The sequence below is a fragment of the Takifugu flavidus genome, chromosome 15 (genome assembly GCF_003711565.1).
Source record: "Takifugu flavidus isolate HTHZ2018 chromosome 15, ASM371156v2, whole genome shotgun sequence".
In the NCBI taxonomy this organism is placed as follows: domain Eukaryota; kingdom Metazoa; phylum Chordata; class Actinopteri; order Tetraodontiformes; family Tetraodontidae; genus Takifugu; species Takifugu flavidus.
Genome location: NC_079534.1, coordinates 690,364 through 717,662, shown reverse-complemented (window position 1 = coordinate 717,662; position 27,299 = coordinate 690,364). Strand labels below are relative to the sequence as shown.

Here is a 27,299-nt window from a genome sequence, read left to right as displayed (position 1 = left end):
TAGCTGTGTAAAGGGTTGACATTCGTCAGGCAGTCATATGTTTTGGGTTTTGGTTTTTTAAATTATGGAAATATGACGTTTCTATTTTTGCTCCAAGAAACTAAAGACAAAACTTGTCTAAACGTTTCTTTGTCTTCCTCCACTTCCTCCCCCAGTTTCATTCCATGTAGTGTAACCCCAGTGAGAATTTGTCATTTTCTTCTTATTCTGCTCTTTAGTGAAACGAAACATGGATGCAGGGAACTGATCAAGCTAGTTACCCCTAAAACCGCACAAATAAAACCGAAAATAGGCATATAAAATAAAAAAGTAGCAACATGAATACATTGATACAAGAGAAATCTGACAAAATAAGAACAAAAATCCCCCAAAACAAAGAGCCAAACAAAGTTTAGACGTTGTGTAGCTAAACCTTCCATGCACACGCCGCAGCCTATTGTAATGTTGCACCCACACATGCGTATTTGGAAAGTCATAGTACATGTTTCCTCTGAGGCCAGCTTACTACTGTGGTCCGGGGGGCCTCCACTCCCCTCCCCCCCCAGGTCTGAGGCTTAGTACTCTTTCCTCTGCTCAGACGGAAGCGTGCACATATCTTCACACTCTGGCGAGTGAAACGTGTCCTGTCGTGTCGAAAAGTTTACTCATACAAACCCGCGAAGCTGCAGATCTCTGGTTTTGCTCCAACAGCAGCAGCTACTGTATTCGTTTCACTCTCTGAGTCAGATTTAAAAGGTTAACACGTGTACGTTCGCGTATTTGTGTGCAGCCACAGTGCAGCCTTGGGTGAACCTCTGTTGATGTCATGGTGATAACATGGACGCACATACACCAAACTAGGTTGCTGCATGTGTTAGACGGTGATGTTCTGTGGTTACCTGTTTATTCTGTGCATCAGAGGAAGAGTAGCGCAGCGGTAAACAGTGCTCGAGCCCTTTGAGAGCAGTTACACAACAGTTACGTAACAGCCATTGCTGGTACAATCATGTGCCTAAAATCCATAAAGGTTGTTTTCTGCAACACAACGTTGACATAGATGCTCTGCGAGCCGCGTTTGGGGTCGATAACGCACAACAGGAATTAGCAGTCAGCACAACACAGCCATGATCACGGGTCAATCAGCGGAGGCCGGTGGAAAATGAAACAGGCGTGCGGCGGCCCAGAATCTGTAGTGTTTTGCTGAAAAGGTGGGATAGGTATTGATCTTTTGCTCTTTGACCACCCAGATTCGAGGGCGCGGGGGGAGATCAATCATCGTAGTCTGAACACGTGACACTTTTGATGTATTTCATCTGCTCGGGGACAGCACAAACTCTGATCTCTGTCTTCTTTGGCTGTATTTAAGGGTCAGGCCTGCAGAGAACCGAGCACCAATCCTCCGTCTACAGGTATTTAGTGTCGGTTATTGTCTCCGTGGTAGCTTGGCTGTTGCTGGTACATGCTTTAATCGGCCTTTCTGCCATCTACAGTTTCTTGCTGTTTCAATTGGTGGCTTGAGAGCTGGGGGCGCATTTTTAACAGGGAGATTCTGCCACCTAGTGGAGAATCAGGGGAACGTGGCGAGGATGCAAGACTCACCTTGCCTGGCAGGATGGTCAAACTGCCCCCCCCCCCCCCCCACACACACACACACACACACACACATACACGCATACACGCATTCTTCACACAACACATGAATAAAAGTCCTGTTTTATTTGAGTTTATTGGATTATGATGATTCCTTTTTTCATACGCCTGATTACAAAAGCAGATTAACTGCAGACAATATAATGAAGCTAAATAAAGCTGCCAAAGTTTTAAAAAAAGCCATTCTTGCCATAAGTAGATGCAAAGCAGCTCTGGTCTCTGGATAAATCCAGGATTAATAGAAGAAAACCAGTTGTTGCATCGAAGCAAATGAGAGCAACTCAGTTTTTCAGAGATAACCTGAGCTGATTATGAGCTGGCAAACTTCTGCTGAAAAACTGAGGCTACAGCTTTGGGATTTTTTGCTAATAGAAGCCAGCAGTGCTGTTTTGGGAAGGCCCTGAAGAGCGATCCACTCCCATCAGGCTTCAGGCGTTTCTTCAGGGTTTGCCCTTGGATAGTCTCCGCAACTTTGAACTATGAGGAACGGAGAGGCTTTTAATCAACCAGAACAAAACACTCACCAAAATGAGTTCTTACCTGAGCAGTTTCAGGACTTTTTTGACCCATTCGTCCTTCGGATTTGCACAGACCATCTTCCTCTGAACAGTGTAGAAGCTACAATGAGGGAAAAATTCTGGTTATAGCAGAAGTTTCTGTCCCACCGCTCAGAAATGTAGCACATTTTGCAGTGATTTATGCAGCTCGGTCATTAAAATAAACACGTGGCCGCATCCTTTGTTGTCTTTTTGACACATTTTTGGCCACACCCCAAGATAATTGTGAGATTTGACACCCTGCTCTGCTGTGTGTGTAACGTGGGTCTGTCAGGACATCCAAACATCCTGTTTTGGACGGCTGGCTGTCCACCCTACCGTCTTTTCTCAAACGTTCCTGACAGAGAAATCCGTCCGATGGAACGGCCTATTTGTCTGGCGAGATCTTCCGGAAGGGATCACTGCACCACAGATATTCTGAATTTGACACTTTGACACGCCGAAGATCAGCCACGTTGGGAGGGGAGCTGGGGGGAGAGGTTGTAAATTCGGGGGTCTTACATGATCGCCTCGATCCGACAGTTTTCCATGGCGGTGTGCTCTCTGTAGCCTCTGATGAGCTGGGGGGGTACGGGCTTCCCGCTGTATCTGGTGCAGCAGCTTCTGCTCGCATGAGAACCTACTGTCAAAGACAGACCGAGCTCATCCATCAGGTCAACACAACTAGTTTGGGCTGACTTCAATTTGGGGGAGAGGGAGAAAAAAAAGAGCCTTACACGCGTATGGAGCTGGCGTCAACGCCAGAACGAAGCAGAGGACGAAGGTTGTCACGGTGATCATGTCTGCGCGAGTGGCGATGAGAGGAGCCGGATCTGGCCGCCTCTATCCGACCCGTGTTTATATGCTGGAGCTGCGATTGATGTTTCGTCATCTGTGGCTCCTAAATTGAGGACAGGAAGCCCACTGCTACACCGTGGCAGCCAAAGTTGCAGAGATTGCACTTTGATGCCATTTCTCTACGTGGGTGTGCGAGAGGCTCGGTGTGCATCTGGTGCACCGAGGAGTCGTGTTCTTATTGTCTCCTTGGGCTCTCATCTATATTTATGCCATCTGGGTTAATAATCAGGCTGCAAAGTTCTCCATATAGCGCACAGCGGATTCTAATCATCGCAGCGACTCCAGTTCATTTAGAGCTCCAAAGCTGCGGCGTATTGCTTCATATTTAGCTCTCAGCAGGCGCGCGCGTAATTGCGTGTAAATTGAATTTGCTCCGCGACGCGTTGCCTTTATCTGACTTCATATATTTCTTTATGAAGTGAGCGTAATGGCCACTGTCATTATTTGACAGTGGAGCTGAAAGCGGGACTTTTACATAATCAGCACTCTTGAGATTGTTTTGTGGTTCTGATGCTGCATGAGGGGCCCCACCCTGATGTTAGCATGACCTATTTAGCCTCCTGAAAGCTGACAGCTCCCGAATCAAGCCGGCCTACATCGGCTTTTACATCAGAAACTCCTGCGTGAGAGTTTTCCCCCATTTGTCCTCCTCAACTGACGCCCGGAGGATCCATTTCTGCTGACCTTTTCAGAAAAGGAAGAGTGTGAAGGTCAGCGACAGATCAGAGGTGGTGATGGGGACTCAAGTGCTTTTGCTCATGGGCACTTTAGAAATGGTGGCAGTTGGTGGCTGTAAATCTTTGTGATGTGTTAACAACTCTGCGTCTGTAGATTTCAGCGTCGCTGGTATAGATCACTGTCAGGCGGCAGCGCCGGGATTGATCCTGCGACAGTTTTCAGCCGGCTCGTCACCATGACAAATGAGTCATTGTGTTCTCGAGATGACTTGTTCAACTTTCGCCCTCCCTGAATCCTCCTCTGTCCTCCCACGCCACGGAGACACGGCTCAGTTTAGCGTAGCCGTCACACACACTCATGACTTACGCCGTCCATCTGCAGGGGGTTTTGCTTCCGCCCACCAGGAGGGGGCACTGGTGTCGCGGAACCGTCGGGGAATCTCTGAGTATGACCCACACTTGATGTGTGCAAATGAGAAATTATTTACAAATCTTTGGGTATTTTCAATCCTTCCTTTTCATTCTGTCACTTTCTTTTTGTACATTTTGTAATCTGTTGATTCTAACTACAATAAACTGGATAATTGCAACATAATTCCCAATAATCCCATGTAACACACCTCCAAAACCATGGAAAGATCAGATTTTACAAAACCTGACTTCATGCTTGGTTAGCGTGCATAATAAGACCGATATATTTGAACAATATTCTTAAATCTTCTGAATCATTGTCATTGCTAATTACTCATTAAAAATAAGTAAAAGTAACAAACAAAAGTTCTCCTAGGTTAGCATACGTGGAAATACAATATTTATGTATGTATCTTTGAAACACTGAATGTGAATTGTCAAGACATGCAAATCTGACCAGAGGATGAATAAATCACAATGTGGAATTAAATACAGAAATTGCATTTTTTGTTTAAAAAAAACAACTTTAGTTTGTTTTTTCTTAGTTTGATTTAAATTAATACTTAATTACCTTCCGTTAGTGCATCTGCTACCTAACAAGGAGTACAGCTTGATAGAGCACACTTATACCAAATGTTAATGTCCTTTATTGATTAATGCAACTTAATTTCTTAATAAAAGGTTGATTTGTTAATGGTAATTCTTTTAAGCAATTAGCATTAGCATCATCAAGTCTTTTTGAGTTTTTATCACCGCGTCTTGTTGGCAAATGGAATATTGAGTTTGTTTTTTTAACGCAATTTTCCTTTTTTGTTTGTCTCATGGTGGCAGAAACGAAGAGGAGTGAGGAGGAGGGGGGTGGGGGGGTGGGGAGGAGGGTTTTGGGGTGGGGGGGCAGGGTCACTATTGTGATGTCCGCCCACACAAGGTCCCCTCTGGTCACCTGCGTGGGTTTGGGGCAAAGTAGGATTGAAGACCCACACGCGTACACACACACACACGCACGCACGCACGCACGCACGCACACACACACACACACACACACACACACACACACACACACACACACACACAGCCAAAGGGGCTTAAAATGAAACATTTTAAATTAGTTCAAAATATCCAAAACAGCTGAGAAAAGGTCAAAGTGAGTCCACTTCTTTACACCGGGGGCTAAATACTCCCAAAGTGATCAGCTGAAAAAGTCTTTTTATCCTAATTAACGTCGCCCCGACCCGTCAAACACGTTGGGTAAGAAAACAATGCCCACGTTGCTAATTTATGGCAAGGTTATGCTCAATGAATTGAGGGAGCCCAGCAGATTCTGTCCTCTCTGTCTCCTCCTACATCCCATCTGCCCTGTTTGTCCAGAGTGTGGGTGACTGGAGTAGCTGCAGGGGGATGAGGAATTCTTGCGGAAAATTAAGAAAACTTGTGATATAACAGCCTGAGTTGCACTTCTGCTGTTGAAGTTGACGCCGACGTCCGCGGCTCCAACAGCATGACTGGTGCAACGTGAAGAGGCAGGAAAATATAGAACCGCAGAACCTCTCTGACATCAGGAAATGCCCAGGAGGGGGGGTTCAGCTTGGCAGAGCTGAGGCCAGGGAGGCGAACAGGGAGGGGAAGAGGAGCGGAGTGGGAGAGTGAGGGGTATTTATAGGGTGGTCTGTAATCTGCAGAGAAGACGGTGAAGTAACATAACCGGGTCACATCGCTGGGGGGGGGAGATGAAGAGGAAGAGAACAATGAGAGTGTGTGTTTGTGAAACACACACTCTCTAAACCACATCCAGGAAGACGCGCTGCAGCTTCACACTCGCACCTTCCTCGGAAGCCCACAGACAGGTTAGAAGATCGCCTCAGAATAACGACGCCGCTCCGAGGAGCCGGAGACGCGTTGCTCCGCCAGACAGACCCACGTTTTGGAAATAAATAAAGCCTCCACTCAACTGCTTATCTCCCTCCTTCTCCAGCTCTCTCCATTCTCTCTTTAACTCCTCTTTATTGTCGCCCCGCAAAGATGTAAATGCCAGCAGAACAGATGGATGGAGGGAACATCTCATCACGCTGACACCGTGTTTATGCAATCGCAAGTAAATAGAGCGCGCAAACACACTGGGCGCGCACGCTGTCCGTCCGTGCGCCGAAAGCGAGACGCCGAGGGAGATCTCTCAATCATCCAAGTGGTGCACGCATATTTGGTGTCTTCAGTGGAACCTTCTGTTCTCATCATCCCTTGTTTATGTTGGGCCCAACACACAGCCGCGCTCATATAGACGCGAGCGGACTCATTTGTTGGACGAGCAGCTGTCAGGAGGAGATGTGGGTTGTAACAGAGTGCCTCACAAATGCTAATGGCGCCTCACAGACCTGAGGAGCCCATTCGCACGCACGCAAGGACCCCTGTCGGCCATGTTTGGTTGCGCGGCGCGTCCCCGTCACATATAGCAGACGATATCAGCCTGAGCGTGTAAATATTCATCGCTTTTCCCACCCGGCGGGATTCGGTGGCTCTGTTCGGGCCAGACGAAAGAGTGGCCCGCTCCTGGAATATCTCAGCCGAGCTTTGAGGGAAGATCCTTTTTCTGCGCCCAGCACCAACAAACCCCCGGCCCCTCCCCTCCCCTCCGCCACTGCCACCCACCCGCCCAATCAAATCCTCTCTGGCAGCGCGTTGCTCCGCGTCTCTTCTGCGCTTCTTTTGTTCGACTCTCTCGGCCGCCCACACACCTACCGTCCCCCAGGCTTTTCTCTTTACACTCGCACAAATGTGCGCATTTACATTTGGCTACTTCCTATTTTATTTCAGCACTTTTCATCATCGTGGGACACTCGGAGACTCTGGACTCGTATTGAGATGAGCTTAAAAGCGTCTCCAGATACAAATGCTCGTGGTTTTTTTTTGGTGTTTTACAATACAGATGTGGGGGCATCAGCCATCTGGAACCCCAAATGGAACAAAGTGTGGATGTGTGTTTTTGTGTCACGGGACTAAGAGCCAAACCAAAAATAAAGGTTTGGAGCCAGAGGCCTGTCTGGAAACCCCCTCCGGAGAGCTCCGGTTCTCAAGGGAGAGTGGGAAAACCATCCCGACGGTCATCAATCAAAACTTTAGTGACACAAATGACCAGAAACAACAGGACCTTCTCCCTTCAAGGCATTGTGTCACCTCCAACCCACGGCCGCGTCCCACCCACCTGCGCCGATGCCCCATAGGCCCTCGCCGTACGCCGCCCGACACGATTGGTCCGCCGGGCCCGGTCGAAATCGCACTCCCCATCTCTGCTAATTGGCCCTTTGTGATTGCGCACTCTGTCGTGACGCCCGAAGAGAAAGGAACCTGAAAGCGGTTTTCATGGTGGATGGGCGAAGACAGGCAGGTCCAAGTGGGGACGTCGTATTTGGCGTCTCCAAGCACCAGATGCTCTTCCTGGGTCCATTATGACGCCTCACGGGGGATCGAGATGGTTTCGGCGTAGCAACTGCGGAGACACAAAGCGAGATGGAGACCGAGCCGAGATGGAGACTCAAACAAGATGCGCGCACACACACACACACACATTCATTTCCCTCGTCAAACCTTTAAACATTTGCAAAGTTGCTCCACGTTTCTGGGAGCTTTAATCTGAGGTTAGGGTCCTTGCCGCCGTGCACCTGTTTCGGCCCCTTGTGCCGACAATGTGCCAAAGATCTGGGGAAATCCCGGCGCCACATCAATGCAAATGAAAGTATTTACCTTTTCAAGCCGTGCCTCCGCGGGCAATTGTTCGCCAGCGTCTTTGAAACAGAGAGCGCGTAGGAGGACGGGTCATGAGCCAGCTCTTTGTTTGATCCAGCAGGCTCCGGCACAAGGCCGCGGCCCTCTGTTCTCAGCAGCTTCCCCTCCGTTAAACTTTGCATCTGTCTCTGTTTTGTCCCCCGTCGATCCGTTTGTGGACTTAGGAAGAAAATCATGTGGCGACCAACAGATGGCGAGGAGCGAATGAAGTCCCTCATCCAGTAGCCTTAAAATATCCCAAACCCTTCCTGTAACAGAGCCCAGCATTCAATAGGATTCTCCCCCATACTAAGCAGCCACAGACAGGTGGCGCTGTTGACGCACACTTTCCTGACGAAGAGCCACAGCTGCTGCAAACACACAAAGCCACAGCATTTAGGTATTCTGATTGGGAATCGAGGCATATTTGTGTTTTGGCATTTATGTGACAGATTAAAAACCGGATGTTGTGACGTTTGATGGCCCCCCTCGGATGCCGGATCCCGTCAGGGCCACCGCTAACAAATGTCACCCTATCAAAGTTGCGCGTTCGTTTCCAAAGCTTTATCTTATCGTTATCACCTCGGAAAGGTTACTGACTCCAGCACTTCCAGAAATGTCAACTTCATTTAATTGTTTTAAGTAACTAACGCGGAGTCCTTAACTGTCGCGTTTGTAGACAGGAAACCTAAAAAAAGAGAGGGAAAAATGCAAAATCCCAGCGTGGCCTCTCACCTTTTTCAGATATTGACAAAGTGACGCAGATGAGGACGACAGCGCCGTTTGTCACTTGAGTTGTGCGCCGGAGTGGGAGAGACCGCCCCGCTCACCAGCGCCCGCTGCATCCAACTTGCTCACACTCGGCTTCATTCACACACACTTCTCCCACCGGGATGGAGCCTGGCCGCGCAGCGCGCACAGCCGGCGGGGGACGCGGACTCTTTTGCGCGGCGCACACGGCCGCCGGTTCACGGCGAATGTTGCCCGCTTTCGTCTGGATCGTAGCTCTGGTTTCGGGTTCGAGGAGCAGGACTTATCCACCTAACGAAGGTGAGTAGGGAGGGAGGGGGGGGGGGGTTGTTGTCGGAGACGCGACACCCGCGGAAGGGGAACTGCGTGCGGTCCGTGAACGCCTCAGGACGGTAGCGCATGTTTGTTCAGCTCAACACTGTTTGATTGTTTTCTGTCGTTTCTGTATCTTTTCTGTCGACAAGCCGAGAAGTTATGCCACCAAGAAGACTCCCCCCCCCTTCTCTCTCTTTCTTACTATGGTGTTTTTTTGGGTTTGTGGATGATAGCGCGTAAGACGCATTTAAGGGAATCGTGTGTAAAACATGGACAATAATCATCCTTTCTATAATCACTTAGATTCCAGTTTCCCATTCACGTGCATCTCGCGGTTCTTGTGCCATGAAAATGACAGCGTGATGTGATTTCAGCTTTCAGATGGTCATAATCATGGACCAGCTTCTGCCCAAACCTGACATGTTCTTTTTCGCCAAGCCCCATTTGACTGAGACGCTGGGGGCTGTTTGCCATTAAACCCACTGAATGTTTTTATGCGTGGATTGCAGTGACCCTGCTGGACACCAGGACAGCGCCAGGAGAGCTGAAATGGGCAGCCAGTCCTTCTGAGGGAGGGGTGAGTGGGAGCGCTTCTTCTTCTCCTTCTTTTCCAGGGACACCGTTTCCAACCTGTTCTCCCTTTTGGAGGACTGACTCCATCTCTCATCGCTGGTCTGGAAGCGGTGGGAGAGTCGTCCCACAGCTTCTGAGGCGCGCTGTTGTTCAGCCTGAGTGCTAATACGAGTTGTGTTGTTTGGCAGAGGAGCAGGCGAAGACCAGCTTGGTGGTGGGTGTATTTTAAGGGAATTTTTTTTTTTTACTGCTGTACCGTTTCCAGCACGAATCGTGGAGATATCTCTTTTATCTGATCACGTCTTCTCGCATTTCTATCACGCGCGTCGGTATCTCTGTCCAACCTCCATGTTGGTTTGGAGTTATAGAGTTATAGTTGAGCTTGGCTCTTATTTTTTGGTGCCTGTGCTCATTGACTCACATGCTGCTTGATTGACAGGGTCCTGGTCTGCACTACTGAGCTTTTGAATACAAGCAGCCCTCACCACCACCTTTCAGAAACACACACACGCGCGCGCGCGCGCACAAAGATTTGTGCTCGGTCGGGACAAGTGCACAGTTCTTCTCCTCTGACAGCTGTGATTTCTGTCTGCTGACAAAGACTCCCAAAGACGAATGGTCCTCCGCGACATTCATTTTTTAAAACGACTTCCCCTTCCGATAAACACACGCGCTGCAGATATAAACACCCTTCCATAAGCTAAATGCATCACATTACCCACAGCGACACGCGTTGTCAGGTTATCCACACACATCGGGGGGCTCTGGGGCTTATTCCTGCACAGATATTTATGCATAACGGGACGTTTGAGGTTAGCCTGCCAGTAAATTCTCATTTGAAGCCTAAATAATCAACACACTGATCAAATCTATATACGGCATTAAGCTTTATTATTCCTGCTACCATTTTTATCATCACCAGATCAATATATCTTTAATAAGCTCACATTGAGTAATAGAATCAGTGGTGATGACTATTGATTAGGCTTAATTAGACATCAGAAGCATGACAATGAGGCCTGAGTGAAACCCTCATGTTGTGGGACCCCACGCATGTAGCTAATCACTGGCGCGCGCACACACGCCCGGAGCTTCACACGTTCTCCCACTCTCCCTGCGTTTTTCTCCCTTTCGACACGCCACATTTAGTGTGTATGCTGCTTTCACTGGAGACGATTATTATTCAGGAGCAATAAAAAGCCAATTTGGAGTTGGGAGGGCTCAGCGGGCATTTGAAGGGTCATGGTACAAGGCAAACAGCCGGCTGTATTGAGATGGATGGAGCGCTGAAGGTTGAGGCGCCTTCACTTGTATGGAAATGGGCCTTTAAAAAACCTTGGAGTTGCAACAAATCTGAGCCTCCGTCCACTGGAGAATAGCGATGCCAGAACAAGTGTTGGCCCCTGAGCTTTCTAATAACAGCCGCTCCTGCAACCAAGATGCACTTGCTCCTGTATTTTGTTAATCTTTTTTTTTTTAAAAGGGCACATCTTTTCCTTCAGCTAAGAGAAAAACAGGGATTTTTTTAAGCCGCGGTCGTGTTTTTGTGGTCAGTTCTTCTGTGTTTGTCTCTACTGGTGCCAGCGATGATGGTAAAATATGGGATTTTAGCCTTCCTGACACCATCCAGGGCCGTTCTGGTGCATTCAGGCACCCCGAGGAGCCTTGTGATGTATTCAACAGCCTGCCAAAATAACCTGTAACGTAAAAAACATTGAAACTTTCCCGTGGCTGGCCCAGTTACACCTGAGCATATTGTTCTTTTGGGTGCCAATTGTTACATTTATGTGTCAAAGTTTCCTGAAAGAAAAACCTTTGACTGAGACTGATCCAAATAATAAAGCTGCATGCGTGTTCATGGCAGTGGGAGGAGGTGAGCATCATGGACGAGAAGAACATACCCATCAGAACCTACCAGGTGTGCAACGTCTTAGAACCCAGTCAAAACAACTGGCTGAGGACGGACTGGATCCCCCGCTCTGGGGCCCAGCGGGTCTACGTGGAAGTCAAATTCACCCTAAGGGACTGTAACAGCCTGCCGGGGGTCACTGGCACCTGCAAGGTACAAAAGAAACTCGCTGTCCTCTTGAGCGCCATCAGTTTTTGCAATTAAAAGTCCTAAAGCTAAAAAAAAGCCGCACTTCTGGAACAAATTAGTGGTTTTTCTAATTAGTTAATGGAGAGCTGTTGCTAATGCACATTTATTAGATGCTAACGTTGTCGCTTATTGAACCACACACTTCATTATCGTATTAGGAGTAAAGCTGAGTGTGAATAGACTCGGCAGCATGACTCTTCTCTTCCCGTGGCCTTGCAGGAGACGTTCAATCTTTACTACCACGAATCAAACGAAGAGAGGGAGAGCTACATCAGAGAGAGCAGCTTCATTAAGGTGGACACTGTGGCCGCAGATGAGAGCTTCACACAGGTAACTCCAAACAATCCAGGCAGGCTTTGACCGTCCTTCCTCCTCCTCTCAGGTTCATTTGCCCACATCCTTGAAATAAAAGCTCCTGTGTGTAGCTTTAAGTGGGTTTTTATATGTTTTTTAAGCTCTGTTACCTTGGAGGTCCATGCTGCTTCTCAAGGGATATTCACACATGCTTTAGCTCCTGTCCTTGGTAAACTGGGAGATGAAGAATTTGTTGGGAACTGCTCAAAGTGAACTTGTTTAGGGTCTTGAGTAATGAAAGTCTCCTTCGCTGAGGTGGACGTTGGTGACCGCATCATGAAGCTCAACACCGAAGTGCGGGACGTCAGGGTCACCACCCGGAAGGGCTTCTACCTGGCTTTCCAGGACGTGGGCGCCTGCATCGCTCTGGTCTCCGTCCGGGTCTTCTACAAAACCTGCCCGCTCACCATCCGCAACCTGGCAACCTTTCCCGACACCATCACCGGGGCTGACACCTCGTCCTTGGTGGAGATCAGAGGCTCTTGCGTCAATCAGTCAGAGGAGAGGGAGGAGCCCAAGATGTACTGCGGCGCTGACGGAGAATGGCTGGTTCCGATTGGTGGGTGCCTGTGTAACCTGGGATACCAAGAGAAAAGCGGCGCATGCCAAGGTGAGTGATGCTTTTCTCTTAAACCACCACTTGTTGGCCGTCCGCGAGATCTGGCAGAACATTTTATTAGGATTTCCCAGGTTCTGACTGTTCTTGGGACCATTTCACTGAAATTTAAAGACAGTTATTATCTTTCTAAAGAAAGGAGAGAGAAATCTGCACACTGTTCTGCGACAGTCGACCCCGCGTGTGTTGGCAACAACACTGTTATCAAGAGCAGCACGTTAGAATTAAACCAAACAAATACATTTCATGGTTTATCTTTAGCGACAGAGTTTTTTCTAGATTTACATTCTGATGCCAAGCACACTGTTCCTTCCAGGATTGAGTTAAATTCTCCCAAAACTAAAGCTGTAAGTGCACGTACATGGAGTGTAATGCATGAAAACCTCCAACAACTGAAGTTATCTGCTAGTGACAAATTTATAGTGGACATTTTTTAAGTAGCAGCAGTTGAGACGTGTGCAAAAATAACAACAGCCATCTGGACAAGAATGGCTTTCCATCACTTACCAGTCTGAGCTGACTTTATGGGACCAGACATCGGCCTGTTCACACCTCACGCCAACATGCATGTGGCATGGCTGACGTGTAAGGCGTGCATGTGAAGGTCGGCGATAGAGGGGATGGAAAAAGTGTGGAGGTTCGTCGGAGAAAACCTGCAAAAACATGGGATGGGGACATGTTTACAGCGGCCTCACTCCCACTATTTATCACGCGCACACACACGGACACACACGCACACACAGATGGACACTGACCAATAGAAAAACAGCAGAGCGGCGCACTGATCTGCTCCCTGGCTTTTATTTATGAAGCTCCACCCCAGCAGGCTAATTGTGTAACAAAAAGTCTCATAACTCAAAGTGGGGAAAAAAGAGGTGCTAAAAGAGGGGAAAGATGGAGGGATGGACGCTAACAGAGGCTCGCAGTTGGTGCCAGGTGGAGATAAAGCGGTTGCTGTGAAAAATCGAGGGCCCCGTTTGTTCTTCCTGAAAAGAGGAGGAGGGTGCAGGGTGGCCCCCGAGGCCTGAAAGATGGTCCCCCTCAACTAGATTTAGGAGGGACCCTTGACTCCGCTGAACCTCCGGCAGATGCAAAGTGCCGTCTATCTTTCCTTCCCTCCGTCTGGCCGCCGCTCTGGTCCACGTCTTCCCGCCCTTGTTGGCCGTCACCGCCGGCTGGGCTCAGCTGACTCGGCAGGAATCCACCAGAGACCCGATGAGTACAGAGGGCAGCTCTGAGCCTGCGGGACTGGAGGGGTCCTTAGCGCTTCTGCTATGTCAGAGGGCAGTGGAGCGGAGGGAATTTCAGTGTTAGACCGGCACACATCAAATCAAAGGAATATTAGAGACGATTCCTCACACTTTCTTTTATTTGGCTTTAATGTGTTTGCTGTTGTTTTGCTAAAAAAAAGAAATCATTCTGATAATTACATCATGACTTTATAAGCAATGAACCTGCAAGATTTAATATCAGAATAATGGGACGGGCCATTAAAGCTGTGTTTTCACAATACTGCCACACTGGTTGAGTCGGGTTCCTCCTGAGCCATGCGAAGACCCTCCTCGGCGGCACGTTTGCGGGGCTGTGTCGCGCTAATGTGACGCAGTTCTCGCTGTCTGGCCTACACACTCGCAGAAACGCCATCCGTGCTCCAACCCCAAGAATTACTGAATGTAAGAGGAAATGTGGATCCACGCTGTTCAAACTGGCGCCTTCGCCATCTGTGAGGGTTCAGAGCTTTGTAGTGAACTCTGGGATTGGGCCTAAGAACGATGAAAATACGACGCATGGGATGTGGCTTCTTCACAGATCCGTGACACTGTTACCACTGCCGTTAACACATGTGTTGTGTGCTATGCTAGGCTAACACTAAGTATGCAGTAAGTTATCACAGCGCATATGCTAAAGGTTTCCGAGACGCAATTATTTTTCAAAAAGCACGTTCAGGTTCACAAGGCTTTTTGTGGAACTGTTGGCAGCTGAGTGCTGCCACTCAGCGCCCGGAACGTTTTGCTGCTGTGTAAGAAATAAAGCGGTGAAATGTGAAACGGTTCTTTCCAGCATCAGCAGGAGTCATGAGGATGGGGAGGATGAGACGAGCACGGGATTAGATGTTGAATGGGGTGAGAGGAGGAATGAAAGAAGGCCACTGACAGCAGGGCCGCCCCTCCCCCCGCCGAGGAACGGGGGTGTTATAGGGTGTAAAGAGGAAGACTAGAGGTGAACAAGAGGGGACTCCCCCTCTTTTCCAAAGCGGCGGTTAAGACCGAGGTCACGACCGAGCCCGATGAAGACGTCAAAAAATCTGACTGACAGACACGTGAGCCGGGTTCAGCGGAGTGCAGGGTCGCGACCGTGGGAGATGAAGACGTCAAAAGTTTGACAGCTGCGATTCGTCTGGGAGGGTCGGAAACGAGGGAGGTGGGACAAAAGGCAGAAAGAGGAGAAACAACAGAGAGAATGAGAGACGCGAACGCACGGAGAGGCGCCGAAAGAGGAGCCTCCTGCGTTTTGTTTCACCGTCTCTCCACCGGCCTCCTTTTTCCTGTTCTCACTGCCTGGGAGGGACGGAATGTGTGTGTGTGTGTGTGTGTGTGCGTTCCTCCGAGTCCAGAGAGATTTCATGCTCGTGCTTCTTTCAAACGCACCTGCAGGGTCTCATCGACAGCAGAGTGGTTTTTTGGACGGGAGCAGCGAAGAGACGGAGACGAGAGAAAAGCAGCCGCAACGGAGAGAGAGAGAGACGGCAGAAAGAGTTCATAATCACTCCGTTCAGCCCCCCTAATTATTGCATCGCGTTCCTGGACTCTGGTTCTGTTGGACTGCTGACTGTGTGTGTGTGTGTGTGTGTGTGTACTGTATCCCCCCCCCTTCCCTCAGCTGGACGACTGCCCGGGAATGCTTACAGAGGAGAGTGCGGGAGGAGTGTGTCGGTGCGAGCGTGCATGTGTGTTTGTGTTCGGGCACGGAAGGTGACAGTGCAGGGGGTGAGTGAAGAAGAAGAAAAGCTGAGCCCACGTGGGGGAAATGGTTTACATTCCTCTGTAACAGTCAAAGTGGGTTTTTGTGTGTGTGTGTCGTTTTTGCGCCGAAGTGGGGACGTTTTTCTTCTGAAGTGGCGTTTATTTTGGCTGGTCCTCACAACTTCAAAGGACTCTTTTATGGGTGAGGTTAGACTTGGGTTAAGGTAAAGGTTAGTTCAGTTGGGATTGTTAGCGTTAGGGTAGGGAGCTGGGTAATGTAGTTTGTCTATAAATATCCCCACAAAGATAGAAATACTGGGACGTGTGTATGTGTGTGTGCAGGTTTTCCTTAATATAGCCGAGGTTTTCCAGCTCCACCAGTCTGTCTGTAGCTCTCCCTCCGTCTGTCTCCTCATTATCCCTCCTTTCTCTTCTCGGCCTTTTTTCCCTCATCCACGGTCAGGGGTGAGGTGGCGGCGGCGGCGTTGGCGGGGAGGGGTCTGTGCTGTTCCTGGTAGCGGTGGTAGGGGGGTGATCCGGGTGTGACTGGGAGGAGGGCTATTGTTGCGGAGCTGCATTCACATGCTAATCCCAGGCAGACACACGCGAATCCGCGCACATTTCTCTCCCAGCCAGCACTTTTTTGTGAATATTGAAATGAGAGCAAACGTCAGTGTTTAAATTCCTCAGGTCTCTAAAGAGCAGCGAGCGGATCCGCACGGGATTTAAGACCGAGTCCTAAAGGGACGCGAGATCGACGGGTATTCAGCAGACAAACAGTGGGGGGAAAGGCAAGAATCGCATCTTATCTGCAGCAGCTGTAATTAAGAGGGCACGACCCCTGTGATTAACAGTGTCCCGCCTTCTCATGCGGCCGTCTATCAATCCGTCCGCCCGTCTGTCAATCTGCTCCTCCCTCCGTCCATCCGTCACATTGACAGGCGTCGGGCCGGAGCAGTCAGGGGTGCTTCCTGCATCTGCAGGGAAGTAACAAGAGATGATGACAGATAACACAGGGGTCAAGGAGAGAAGACAAGCGCACGCACGCGCGCGCGCACGTGCACTTACAGTGTGCCGACTCGGCTCTTAGAGGATGAAACACAGGCTTCATTTGCATTTGAGGTAGCAGAGGAATGCATATGCAAATGTCGACAATGCTGATAGTAATCAAAGGGCACCTTCTCCCACTCTTCCGTCTCCCTTTTCACCTCTTTATCTCTCGCTCCCCGCCAGTCTTGTGCCTCTCCGATTCATCCTTCCGCGCCCCCACATTTGCTCTCGTCTCCAGCGGCGGGATTCCAGGCGATCGTCTCCACAGCCAAGCTGCGAAATGTGAACAAGCGACACAAACAAGCGCCCCCCCCCATGTTCACCGCCGTTTGCTGGGATGATCCAGCGTAGGGGTTAATGTCGGGTTAATGATACCCTCATGAGCTCCCATCCCAGGTCGTCAGCGCTCAACCCCCCTCCCCCCCCTCCCAATGAAATTCAACAATAAAAAAGGCACCAAAGGCTACAGCCAGCAGAAAGAATAGACATGAGGGGCTGCAGAGGGAAGTTTATGGTCAGGATACTTGCTCCTTTCTTTCCCTCAGAGGATTGGATGGGATGGAGACAAAGCCCCCCCCCAAAAAAGAGTTGTATTTATCTGTTAAAGCATTGGCCAGTCAAAAGCTGCTCCTTGTCCTTCAGCCTTTATTTTCCATGAACGGCCCAAAACAAAACAAGTTCACGAGGACACACAAGTACTTTGACTTGACATCAGGTGAGGAGAGGAAGACGAGAACGCGCTCTAAAGAAAAGGAGAAATCCCGTCCTGCTGTCCTGTCCTCCTCACAAAGTTCCCGTGGTCGTCGTTATCTTGCTATTGAGCTCGCTGGCTCTTAAGTTCCTGAGAGGAGAAGGATACAAAGAGACACGCCATGAGCAAGGGAGCTATCCAAGACACAACGTCCCGTAGCCAGAGGTCGAGGAGGAAGCACGCTGGGAGCGAAGGAGGGAAACGGTGAAAAATGTGAAAGGCAGGGCAGATGAATGGGTGAAAGAGTCCCTGAATGGAGGCTCGCACAGATGGGGAAGGATGGTCGGTGTGAGGAGATTACAGAGGAGACTTCCTCCCTCTCATCTACTGATGAGTGTCATAAACCTCCCTGACACACACACACACACACTCATACACACACACCAGTCATCATCCCCTCATTCTTATCCACTCCCACTGGGATGGCTTCATCTCCTCAAAATCGTGAAAGAGTTGAAAACAGAACCAGGAAAGGTGATGGGATGGCGGAACGGGCATGAATAGAGTGTGATGAGAGGCAAGAAGGTGTTTAAAAGACGATCACAGCTGAGACAAATGAAGGATTTCCTCCTGGAACCACGTGGCTCACCAGCCGACCGCACTCCGCCGTCTCCGCCGCTCCGCCGGTGGATGTCTCGCAGTATAATTATGCTCTCATTTATCGCATTGTTCTTCTGTCAATGCACAAATTCCTCAGTGTACCAAGAGAGGGTTTCTCTCCCCCTCCACTCCCCCTCCGCGCCTCTCACTCACCCCCCTTTCTCTCTTCTCCTCCACGTTATTACATTTAAATGTCAATTACCGTATATTTGCGTGGGCCGCCTGCAGCGGGCAGTTTGCTGTAGTCGCTTTCTGCGTGTGTTGGCGAGTGGGAGTGCATCAATAAGTGTTCTTGTAAGGTGGTTCTGTCTTTCTTTTGGGGGGAGGTTGCTCATCAAACTCGGAGATAAAAGAAAGCGAGCGCTCCCTCCCCCACCCCCCTCCCCCTCCGCTCTGTATCTATTTCTCGTTGCCTTATCTTTTCGATTCGCCGGCAGTCCATGGATTGATTTTCTTTTTGTCCGAGCTGTCGATATGGGCGTCAACAAAGAGTATAAAAAGAGCGAGAGGGGTCGCTCGGACTTAAGTCGGCGCTGACTTAATTGCTGCAGAGGATTCACATGATAAGAACCTTCAATCAGCAGAATTACCTCTTTTGTGGTCATGTGCGTGCTTTATTTAGTTGCTTTTACTAATCAGGTTGTGATCAAGCCATGCAAAGAATATACCATGAATATACCATGCCGAATATAATGTTTGAAACACTTAAATATCAGGTTACTTCAAGGTTCACACACATTTCTTTTGCACATTTTATTATTTTAGACTTTCTTAAAGGGTCTGAATGCTGACTTCTCCTCTTCCTCTGTCCCCTCCGCAGCCTGCCCCTCAGGTTTCTACAAGGCCAGGTCCTCCGAGGCGGCCTGTTCCAAATGTCCTCCGCACAGCCACTCGCTCAGAGACGGGGCCACCGCCTGCGAGTGCCATTCTGGATTCTTCCGCGCTGACTCTGACCCTCCCTCCATGTCCTGCACCCGTAAGGACACACGCACGCACAATGGGCCCCTGCCTGCCCAGCGGTGGCGGCGATAATATTTTTGTGCGCTGCCGGCAAACAGGAGTTACGGAGAAAGCGCTGTCATTGTCTCCGGCGTTTTGCTATCTCAGCGAAACAGAGGGAGTCACAAACTTGTCTGAATGCCACCTCTGTTTCACCATCCCATTATTTGTGACTCAGCCTCCATCGACATCCTGTCAGGGAGCGATAACCGAAGACGTTGAGAAGTGAATAAATGTTTCTATCTCTCTCGTTCTCTGAGCGAGCCCCATGTGACAGACTCAGGGACCCGTCTGTCATAAACGTAATTACATCTATATACAGCGCATAGTTTCTTTAGCCTGGGAAAAGGAAAAAAAACACATGTGTAAAGTTACTCTGTGATGCACATGGAGAGAGAAAGAAAAGAAATTCACCGCATGCAAAAACAGCCGGCCCATCAAAAGCGTCTGTGAACGGCCTGGTTTCCAGTCTGATGCCAGATGTCTACATTTAGCCTCTGGCAGTAACCTCCCTTCACCGTACAGCCTCTATACTTCCACTTTTGTTATGCGCAGCATATAATATAAAGCTTGGTTATGCATTTTATTCTCCCCAGAGCCTCCGTCGGCCCCACAGCAGCTCATCTCCGCCGTGAACGAGACTTCTGTGGTTTTGGAGTGGGCCCCCCCTCGCCGTCTGGGAGGTCGCAGCGACACCACTTACAGTCTGGAGTGCCTCATCTGTCAAACAGGGAGCTGGAACCAGAACCCCGGAAAAGGCCTGAAGAATCGCAGCGTTTCCCAGCCTGACACCCAGCGCGTGGGCCCGGAGATGCAGTCAGACCAGGGGATTGTGGGAACTGGAGTCCAGTCAGGTAAAGCGGTCTTCCAGAGCAGGGGAACGCCTGGAGAGTATCCCAGACTGGGCCCAGATTCTGTCTCCCAACTCTGCCTGCCCTGCGGCGCGGACGTGCTCTTCTCTCCCGGCCAGACCGGCCTGAAGACCACCAAAGTCGTCGTGAGCGAGCTGAGGGCGCACACGCACTACACGTTCACCGTCCACGCACGCAACGGAGTGTCTCAGGCCGGCGGCGCGGGGGCATCCCAGAGCGCAGCCGTCACCGTCACCACCAACCAAGCGGGTCAGAAGCGTGATTGATGTGTTTGTAGAGATGATGGCCCGTGATTACACTGTGGCAATAATGATGTGTTTGGAGATCTTTGAGTGGGTCGTTAAGATGAATTCCCTCCCGAAGCCACAGCAAAGCTCAAATTCATCCAGAGTTTGGGCGCTGCAAACAAAACATGCTGGTCGAGTATTCGCATCCCCTCCCAGTTGCTCTCCATATGCTTTCGAACCATTGTTTCCAGTCCTCTGCTCATTTTAACACGACTAAATTGATGTTTGGCAATTATAGAAACTTGACAGGAGAAGTTGAGAAGCACTTCTCTTCTCCAGCGAAGCCTTCATCGGCGAGAAACAAAGCCCCGCGACACGTTTTGTCAGTCAGCATCTTGCTATCGCTGTCATAGCTGCCATATTTATGACTCCGTCCTCCTCCACCCAAACGAGAGCTGAATTAATTACAGCGCCGTTGTCAAGAGAATGTCACAAAGCATCTGAGTAAAATGTAAATCAGCGACTTAAATACAAACAGGCGAAGCCGCTGGAGGGGAACGGAGGCATGGCCGTCGCATGTTCTGGCACTGCGTAGCAACACACGAGCAGGAGGGCGGGTTTTGGTTCTCCCGGTTCGGCTTTAGGCCACAGCGGCGTTCAAAGACGGAAGGAAAAGAAAAAAAGATTTTTATGGCGTGTTTCATTTTAGTTTAGGTGTCGGCTGGTGCGCAGCGCCCCCGCACATGCTCCATTAGTTTCCCTCTCCCACGTTGTTAAATCGCCAGCGTCGCCGCTGTGAGCTGTGGCAGTGTTTTTTTTAAAAAAACTGCACACCTGCTTAGTTTCAGCCCCCCGGGAAATAAGTCGTGCACAACATGAGAAGCGCCTGGGATCGTCCAGGTGTCATGTGACCTCAGCTACGGAAGAGGACAAATGGCACAAAGGGGTGGAAAAAAACCCGGTTGTTTGCAGCGCGACCAAACTCAACCGCTACTTTATATCTAATTCTTGTTTTTCTTTATTACGCTGAAATTATTACTTAGTGTGTAAATTGGGTGTCCATGGAAACCAGAGCCATGCGTATTTTAGTTGGAGTGATTGATTAAGAGACACAAGGGAAACTGGTTTTACTGTTTTTCTGATTTTTCTGAGGATGTCGGACATATGAAGCACTTTATATTCATTATTGTGGATTTTCTTAGTCGATTAACCTCAATGCGCATGAATGATTTGATCGATATTCTTTATCGGAAGAATTTAAGGGTTTTTGTGACCTTAATTTATGTATTAATCCTCAAAGTTGTGCCACTATCACAAAATCATCTCTCTTCCATCCCCTCAGCTCCCTCCCCAGTCTCCTCCATCCAAGTCACAGATGTCACCAGGCACAGTCTGTCGTTGGCGTGGCAACAGCCGGATCGACCCAACGGGGTCATCCTGGAATACGAGGTCAAGTTCTATGAAAAGGTGAGCCCCTCCCCCGACCCCACCCTGCAGGTGACTCCCGACTTCTTGAAGCGTTTGACTCTGTTCGCTTTTCCCGTCTGATCAGGATCAGAAGGAACGAGCTTATCGCATAATGAGAACCTTCTCCCGCGGCGCCGATGTCGCGGGCCTCAGCCCTCTGACCGTGTACGTGTTCCACGTGCGCGCCCGCACGGCGGCCGGCTACGGCGACTTCAGCGCCCCCTTCGAGTTCGCCACCAACTCGGGTATGGCAGCAGGAGATCACAGTCGCCGCCGCGGCGCCGTTCGCCGCAGCGCTGTTGGCAACGTTGTGATTCTGGATTTTGCCATCTGACCCCGGCAGATCCCTTCCCTCTGATCGGCGAAGGAGTCAACTCAGCCTTCCTGCTTCTGTCTGTCAGCGGGGTCGGAATTTTACTGCTGATATCTGCCGCCGTCTTCATCATCAGCCGCAGGTACACACACACACACACACACACACACACATCTAGGCTTGTTTACTAGTTTCCCATCAGTGATGGGAACACGGGCGCGCTGCCTCTACCTTAAATACAGCTTTTAATCTGTCCCCAGCCTGCAGAAATAACACCCTCACAACTCCCCTGCTATTGTGCGGCTAAATAATGTGTGTGTTACCTGGAGCTTTTAAAGGGGATTAGAGTGGAGACAGTGATAATCCCTTTGTCCCTGACTTGTCATTACTGTCTCTTCAGCGCAGCTTGTGTGTCAGCATCCGGTAGCGCTCAGACCCGCACGCGCACGCCGGCGTCCGCGCGCGCACGAACGCACACCTGCTTGCACACAAAGCTGTTTCTGACAGTTTCTTTGTTTAACGGAAAACGCCTTTTATCTTGCACTACCTGCGGCACTGCCCCCCCCCCCCGCCCCTATCCACCACCACCCCCCCCAAACGCTTTCATCTGCTCGCTCCGTGTGTCTCTCTCTCCTGCAGCCCGCCACTCTCTGTTCTCATTGTTTCCCACTTTTAATGCTGCAGCTACGGAGAAGAATGCGCAGTCCGACTTAGGAAAAACACCGACGTGTATCTCATTAAATGAAATCACCTGACGTCATCCGGCGGGTTCCTCTGTTTCCCTGCGTGTCGAACCTCCACCATCTTCTTTTTGTCTCATCAGGAGAAGCAAGTACAGTAAAACAAAGCAGGAATCAGAGGAGGAGAAGCATCTCAACCCAGGTAGACACACAGGCACAAGCACACGCACATTCAGCATACATACATGCTCATAAATAAGAGAGTGGTTTTTTTTTTAAATCTTTAATCCGACCGAGGGCGTCGTGCACCTTCTGCCAAACACACTGACATGACAAATGCAGCAGTTATGCAATTCCGGTTTCTCATCCGTCTTCCTTCTCTCCCCCCCCTCGCGCTCGCCTTCCACCTCCTCTACGGCAGGAGTCAAAATCTATGTGGATCCATTCACCTACGAGGACCCCGATCAAGCCATCCATGAATTCGCCAAGGAGATTGATGTCAGCAGTATTCACATTGAGAGGGTTATTGGCATGGGTAAGCATGGCACGAAGGCACGCTAGCCCACACACACTTTGAAACACACACACACACCTACAAGGTGCTGACTTGACTCTTCCCTGTATGTGTGTAGGAGAGTTCGGGGAGGTTTGCAGCGGTCGGCTGCGCGTTCAGGGCAAGAGGGAGATCTATGTGGCCATCAAGAGTCTGAAGGCGGGCTACTCTGACAAGCAGAGGAGGGACTTCCTGTCCGAGGCGTCCATCATGGGGCAGTTCGACCATCCCAACATCATCAGGCTGGAGGGCGTGGTCACCAGATGTGAGTGTTCCAAACCGCTGAGAGGAGCGTGTGGATTTTCTAGGTTTTGCTTTGGTCTAATTTCCTTATCTCATCAGGTAAACCACTGATGATCATCACAGAATACATGGAAAATGGATCCCTGGATGCTTTTCTTCGAGTTAGTACACATTAGTGCTGCATTTGTACCGTTAAATAGCAGTTTTAAATTTGTAGATACCACAGACAGAAGGGCAAGATCCAAATATAAGTGTACTCTGCATATATACCCGCAGAGATTATATCAAAAGAAACACATAAAAAGAATCAAACAATTTTGCAACACACTGTAAATATGATAGCACTTTTACATATTTAAGCTTGGGTGCCCCTACTGGACATATAGGGCACTGCAAGCTCGATTTTTTTAAGCGTACCTACCAAATTACATCACTTCCAACCCATTAGATGAAGAAGCATAGTCTGGTACCACCAGTGTGAAGACAGGTGATGCTGTAGGAACTACTGGTTCGGTTCATTAGTCTCGTACATAAAACGTAAATGCCAAAGGAAACTTTCTCGCTTCTTTTGGTCAGCTACAGTAGCAGATGTTATCGGCCGTTAACGCTCGTCTGTCTCCGCCATCAACGTTCCAGAAACACGATGGCCAGTTCACGGTGATCCAGCTGGTGGGCATGCTGCGCGGCATCGCCTCGGGTATGAAGTACCTGTCAGACATGAGCTACGTGCACAGAGACCTGGCGGCGCGCAACATCCTGGTCAACAGCAACCTGGTGTGCAAGGTGTCCGACTTTGGCCTGAGCCGGGTCCTGGAGGACGACCCAGAGGCGGCCTACACCACGAGAGTAAGACAGTCCCCAGAACCATACGAATACCATCAGTGTTTAGATCTTTCAATATCAACTGCATGTGGTGTTGATTCAACATTTAGGAGAACACCGGAACTTATCTTTCACCTGGAGGGAAGATTCCCATCAGGTGGACGGCTCCGGAGGCCATCGCCTACAGGAAGTTCACCACGGCCAGCGATGTGTGGAGCTACGGCATCGTCATGTGGGAGGTGGTTTCGTACGGAGAGAGACCCTACTGGGACATGAACAACCAAGATGTGAGTCAATGCAATAACCTCCAGAAATCCCGTTGCCTTGGAGACAACAGAACATCCTGATAAATAATAATCTTCATTTACATGGAACTTTACAGTCATCATCTATGCTGACGATGCAGTCCGATTAGCCTAATTACTCATTAAATAGATGTTTACACGTGTAGTATTAATATTGATTGTAATAATGAATATTTACAGATTTACATACTAACTAATTAACTTACTTATTCAAAACCATAAAATCATTTCCCCTAAATTATACTTGACTGCATGTTGTGATATTTTAATTCAAAGTTTCTTTATCCATTTTCTATTAGCCTGAATATTAAATGTGCAGAAATCTAAAGTGTCTGCTGTTACATTTAATTCTGGCCCTGAATGTTTGACCCCTGTGACCCCCCCCCTCCCTTGGAGAAAATCTCTTTTTCACCCTAATTAGGGTGCAGGGTGTGTTCCTGCTGGGGTGGACTCCCAGTTGGGGTCATCCTCACAGGTCTTGGAGCATCTTTATTGACCTCCCTGCTTCTGATTCAGGTGATCAAGGCCATGGAAGAGGGCTACCGCCTGCCCGCTCCCATGGACTGTCCGCTGGTGCTGCACCAGTTAATGCTGGATTGCTGGGAGAGAGAGCGAGCAGAGAGGCCCACCTTCAGCCAGATACTCAACATGCTAGACAAACTCATCCGTAACCCTGGAACTCTGCGGCGCACTGGAGGAGACAGGTACGCCCGCTCCGTGTGCGTGGATAATGGCTCCTAAATCCCACTAAAACAGAAGCAGACGTGATCATCCTGATTAACACGTCTGCACGGTGTCTTCACTTATGAGTCCATACTTGTTGCTGACACTGCTCTTTCCCGCCGGTCCCAGGCCCACAGGCACCATACTGGAGACGGGGGTGGGTCCAGAGGTGTGCGTGTCAGTGGTGCCGCAGGTGTGCGTGCCGGAGTGGTCGGTGTGTCTGTGGCTGCAGTCTGTGGGGCTGGAGAGGTACCGGGACACACTGACGGCGGCGGGATACACCAGCCTGGAAAGTCTGCTGACTCTCACACACCAGTGAGTTCACCCACACACACACACACACACACACACTGAACTTCATCTGTCAGTGCTCTCAAGCACATGATACAGTGGATTCGTCCTCTCTGGGAAAGTGGTCAAACACGAGGCGGCCCACTGATCGGCAGACAGCCCTCGCACGCTTGCGCGGCACTTTGTCACCGTGCACGGTGATTTCGAGACATTGCGCAATGATCCAATAAAAACCCCGAAACATTTACACTCCATCAAGTTGTCGACAAGTTGCCCTGCGGGGTTTTTGCACCACGCAATTACCTTAACGTGTGGATGTAGCCCAACCCCCCCCCCCCGACTAGTGAGTAATGAGGCAGCTTTTTGTGAAATCCTCCCTCAATTAAAGAGAGCCGTAGCCCTGGTCAAGCTTCACACCTAAACTTCTAACTTTAATAAATGAGGCCTTGAAACATCCTCATGTTTTTGTAAGTGTGATTGGATGATTAAACTCTGCTTTACCTTGAATAACTGTGGGGTTTATTTGTACAAAGGCACTAAATGTGTCCTTTTGTCCACATTCGGCTCGATTACAATGGTTACAATCAGGTGGTTATTGTCAGCTGGCGGGTAAATGGACCCACAAGTGTCCTCGAAACGAGTGGTTTGCCTGCTGAACGGGCTCCAGTTCCTTTTCCGTCAGATGTCTTTATGAGATGAATTGTGGGTTTCAGCTCCTTTCTTTCTTTTTTTTGCACCCACAGTGAGATGGACAGACTCGGGATCCTCACAGCATCACACCAGGACATAATAACGGCGAGCTTACAGCAAGAAATGTTGTCACAGATGCAGCACATGCAACACACGATGGTCCCGGTGTGAGTCGGGACAGGGACGGACGCGTGTCCCCGACAAGAGTTTTCATTTACCTCATCTGTGCACTTTAGAGGGACTTTGACCGGTGGGACGGAGCGGCGAGCGCCAGAGAGAAGCAGCACTTTTGCCAACTCTCATCCTGTGGAATTTTCTAATAAAAAAAGAGACAAAATGAAAAAAGAATGGACACGGACACAGATCGCTCCCAGCTCCATCCTCTAATTTGTCAATATTTCATCATGTGTTTCGTGAAGGCTGCAGACGCTGAATGGCTTTCAACATTCCTTTTGGCTGCTTTGGGCTTGGACTTGACTTGAATAATGTGTTTTGTGTTCTGGTCCTATGCATGCACGAGTGTGTGTGTGTGCGTGTGTGGGTGTGCATCATGTGAATGCATAGAATCTGGCGTTCACCCCCCCCCAGGTATCGGTTTTATCTGAATATCCTAAATATGCAAAGCAACCCGTGAGAATTGGACAGAATGTATCATCACGAGCTCACGCTGACAAACTATATGATTTGTTTGGCTTTTATTTTTGTTCTTTTACATTTTCAAATGTATAAATGTTTTCTGTCGGTTAGACATAGAGATGTAGATCATGGTTCATATGAATTGTAAGTGTCTCTTATTTGATGCTAAGCATTAGCTAAGTGATCTGTTTATTTATGGTCCTTTTTATTATCTAGTTTGTACATTGTAAAATAGAACCAGGAAGGAAGAATTGTAATGGCCCCCACAATGCATTGCAATAAATCCCAAATGAGACTCCAGCGGCATTGGAAGGTGTTCAAATAAGCCGCGCACGCCGGGATGCAGATGGCGTCTAAAGCGTTCCCTATTTTTGGCGTCTGACTGTGGCTGGAAAGAGGAAGGTCTGGGAATGTTGAGTCAGAGGTGGCGGAAAGATGGAAAACAGAGGCGCCGCCGGCGTGATCACGCCGCTCTTTTGGTCCGACTCAAACCGGAGAAAACAGTGTGTGCGTTTTTGTGCCTTTGGTGGAGTAGCTTGGA

The 27,299-nt window shown here is 49.4% G+C and overlaps 2 protein-coding genes and 2 long non-coding RNA genes across 5 annotated transcripts; 1 reads left to right on the top strand and 3 right to left on the bottom strand.

Moving 5' to 3' along the window:
- Positions 1–1,686: 1,686 nt before the first annotated feature.
- On the bottom strand, positions 1,687–4,919 carry LOC130539093 (C-C motif chemokine 20-like). The gene is made up of 4 exons (XM_057057205.1): positions 2,903–4,919; positions 2,688–2,808; positions 2,170–2,247; positions 1,687–2,106 (listed from the first exon to the last, which is right to left on the bottom strand). Exons 1-4 carry the CDS (start codon positions 2,964–2,966, stop codon positions 2,070–2,072), a joined length of 300 nt encoding a protein of 99 aa, XP_056913185.1. The 5' UTR covers positions 2,967–4,919; the 3' UTR covers positions 1,687–2,069.
- A 1,843-nt stretch (positions 4,920–6,762) lies between these two features.
- LOC130539094 (uncharacterized) lies at positions 6,763–8,741 on the bottom strand. Of its 2 annotated transcripts, none has more exons than XR_008954021.1 (3): positions 8,603–8,741; positions 7,847–8,235; positions 6,763–7,592 (listed from the first exon to the last, which is right to left on the bottom strand). It is a non-coding gene; the product is annotated as an uncharacterized LOC130539094 (long non-coding RNA). The 2 variants fall into 2 exon arrangements; XR_008954020.1 differs by having other exon boundaries at positions 7,847–8,238; positions 8,603–8,736.
- Positions 8,242–27,058, top strand: LOC130539089 (ephrin type-A receptor 4-like). Its single transcript, XM_057057200.1, has 19 exons — positions 8,242–8,917; positions 9,442–9,509; positions 11,370–11,567; positions 11,823–11,933; positions 12,213–12,567; positions 18,758–18,913; positions 19,533–20,057; positions 21,378–21,502; positions 21,588–21,747; positions 21,846–21,957; positions 22,639–22,697; positions 22,917–23,030; positions 23,128–23,313; positions 23,391–23,452; positions 23,928–24,137; positions 24,224–24,400; positions 24,935–25,122; positions 25,271–25,456; positions 26,176–27,058. The coding sequence occupies exons 1-19, from the start codon at positions 8,761–8,763 to the stop codon at positions 26,291–26,293; spliced, it is 3,267 nt and encodes a 1,088-aa protein (XP_056913180.1). The 5' UTR covers positions 8,242–8,760; the 3' UTR covers positions 26,294–27,058.
- Positions 11,663–14,529, bottom strand: LOC130539095 (uncharacterized). Its single transcript, XR_008954022.1, has 2 exons — positions 13,081–14,529; positions 11,663–12,533 (listed from the first exon to the last, which is right to left on the bottom strand). It is a non-coding gene; the product is annotated as an uncharacterized LOC130539095 (long non-coding RNA).
- Positions 27,059–27,299: the final 241 nt, after the last annotated feature.

What these genes read in the sequence shown, in the direction of transcription:
- LOC130539089 (XM_057057200.1), top strand. Translation starts at nt 8,761, where the DNA reads ATGGAGCCTGGCCGCGCAGCGCGCACAGCCGGCGGGGGACGCGGACTC. An exon ending in CCAGTCCTTCTGAGGGAGGG is followed by an intron (nt 9,510 to 11,369) that starts GTGAGTGGGAGC and finishes TGTTCATGGCAG; the next exon opens with TGGGAGGAGGTGAGCATCAT. An exon ending in GGGACATGAACAACCAAGAT is followed by an intron (nt 24,401 to 24,934) that starts GTGAGTCAATGC and finishes CTTCTGATTCAG; the next exon opens with GTGATCAAGGCCATGGAAGA.
- LOC130539093 (XM_057057205.1), bottom strand. Translation starts at nt 2,966, where the DNA reads ATGATCACCGTGACAACCTTCGTCCTCTGCTTCGTTCTGGCGTTGACG. An exon ending in GACGCCAGCTCCATACGCGT is followed by an intron (nt 2,809 to 2,902) that starts GTAAGGCTCTTT and finishes TGTCTTTGACAG; the next exon opens with TAGGTTCTCATGCGAGCAGA. An exon ending in AAAGTCCTGAAACTGCTCAG is followed by an intron (nt 2,107 to 2,169) that starts GTAAGAACTCAT and finishes CGTTCCTCATAG; the next exon opens with TTCAAAGTTGCGGAGACTAT.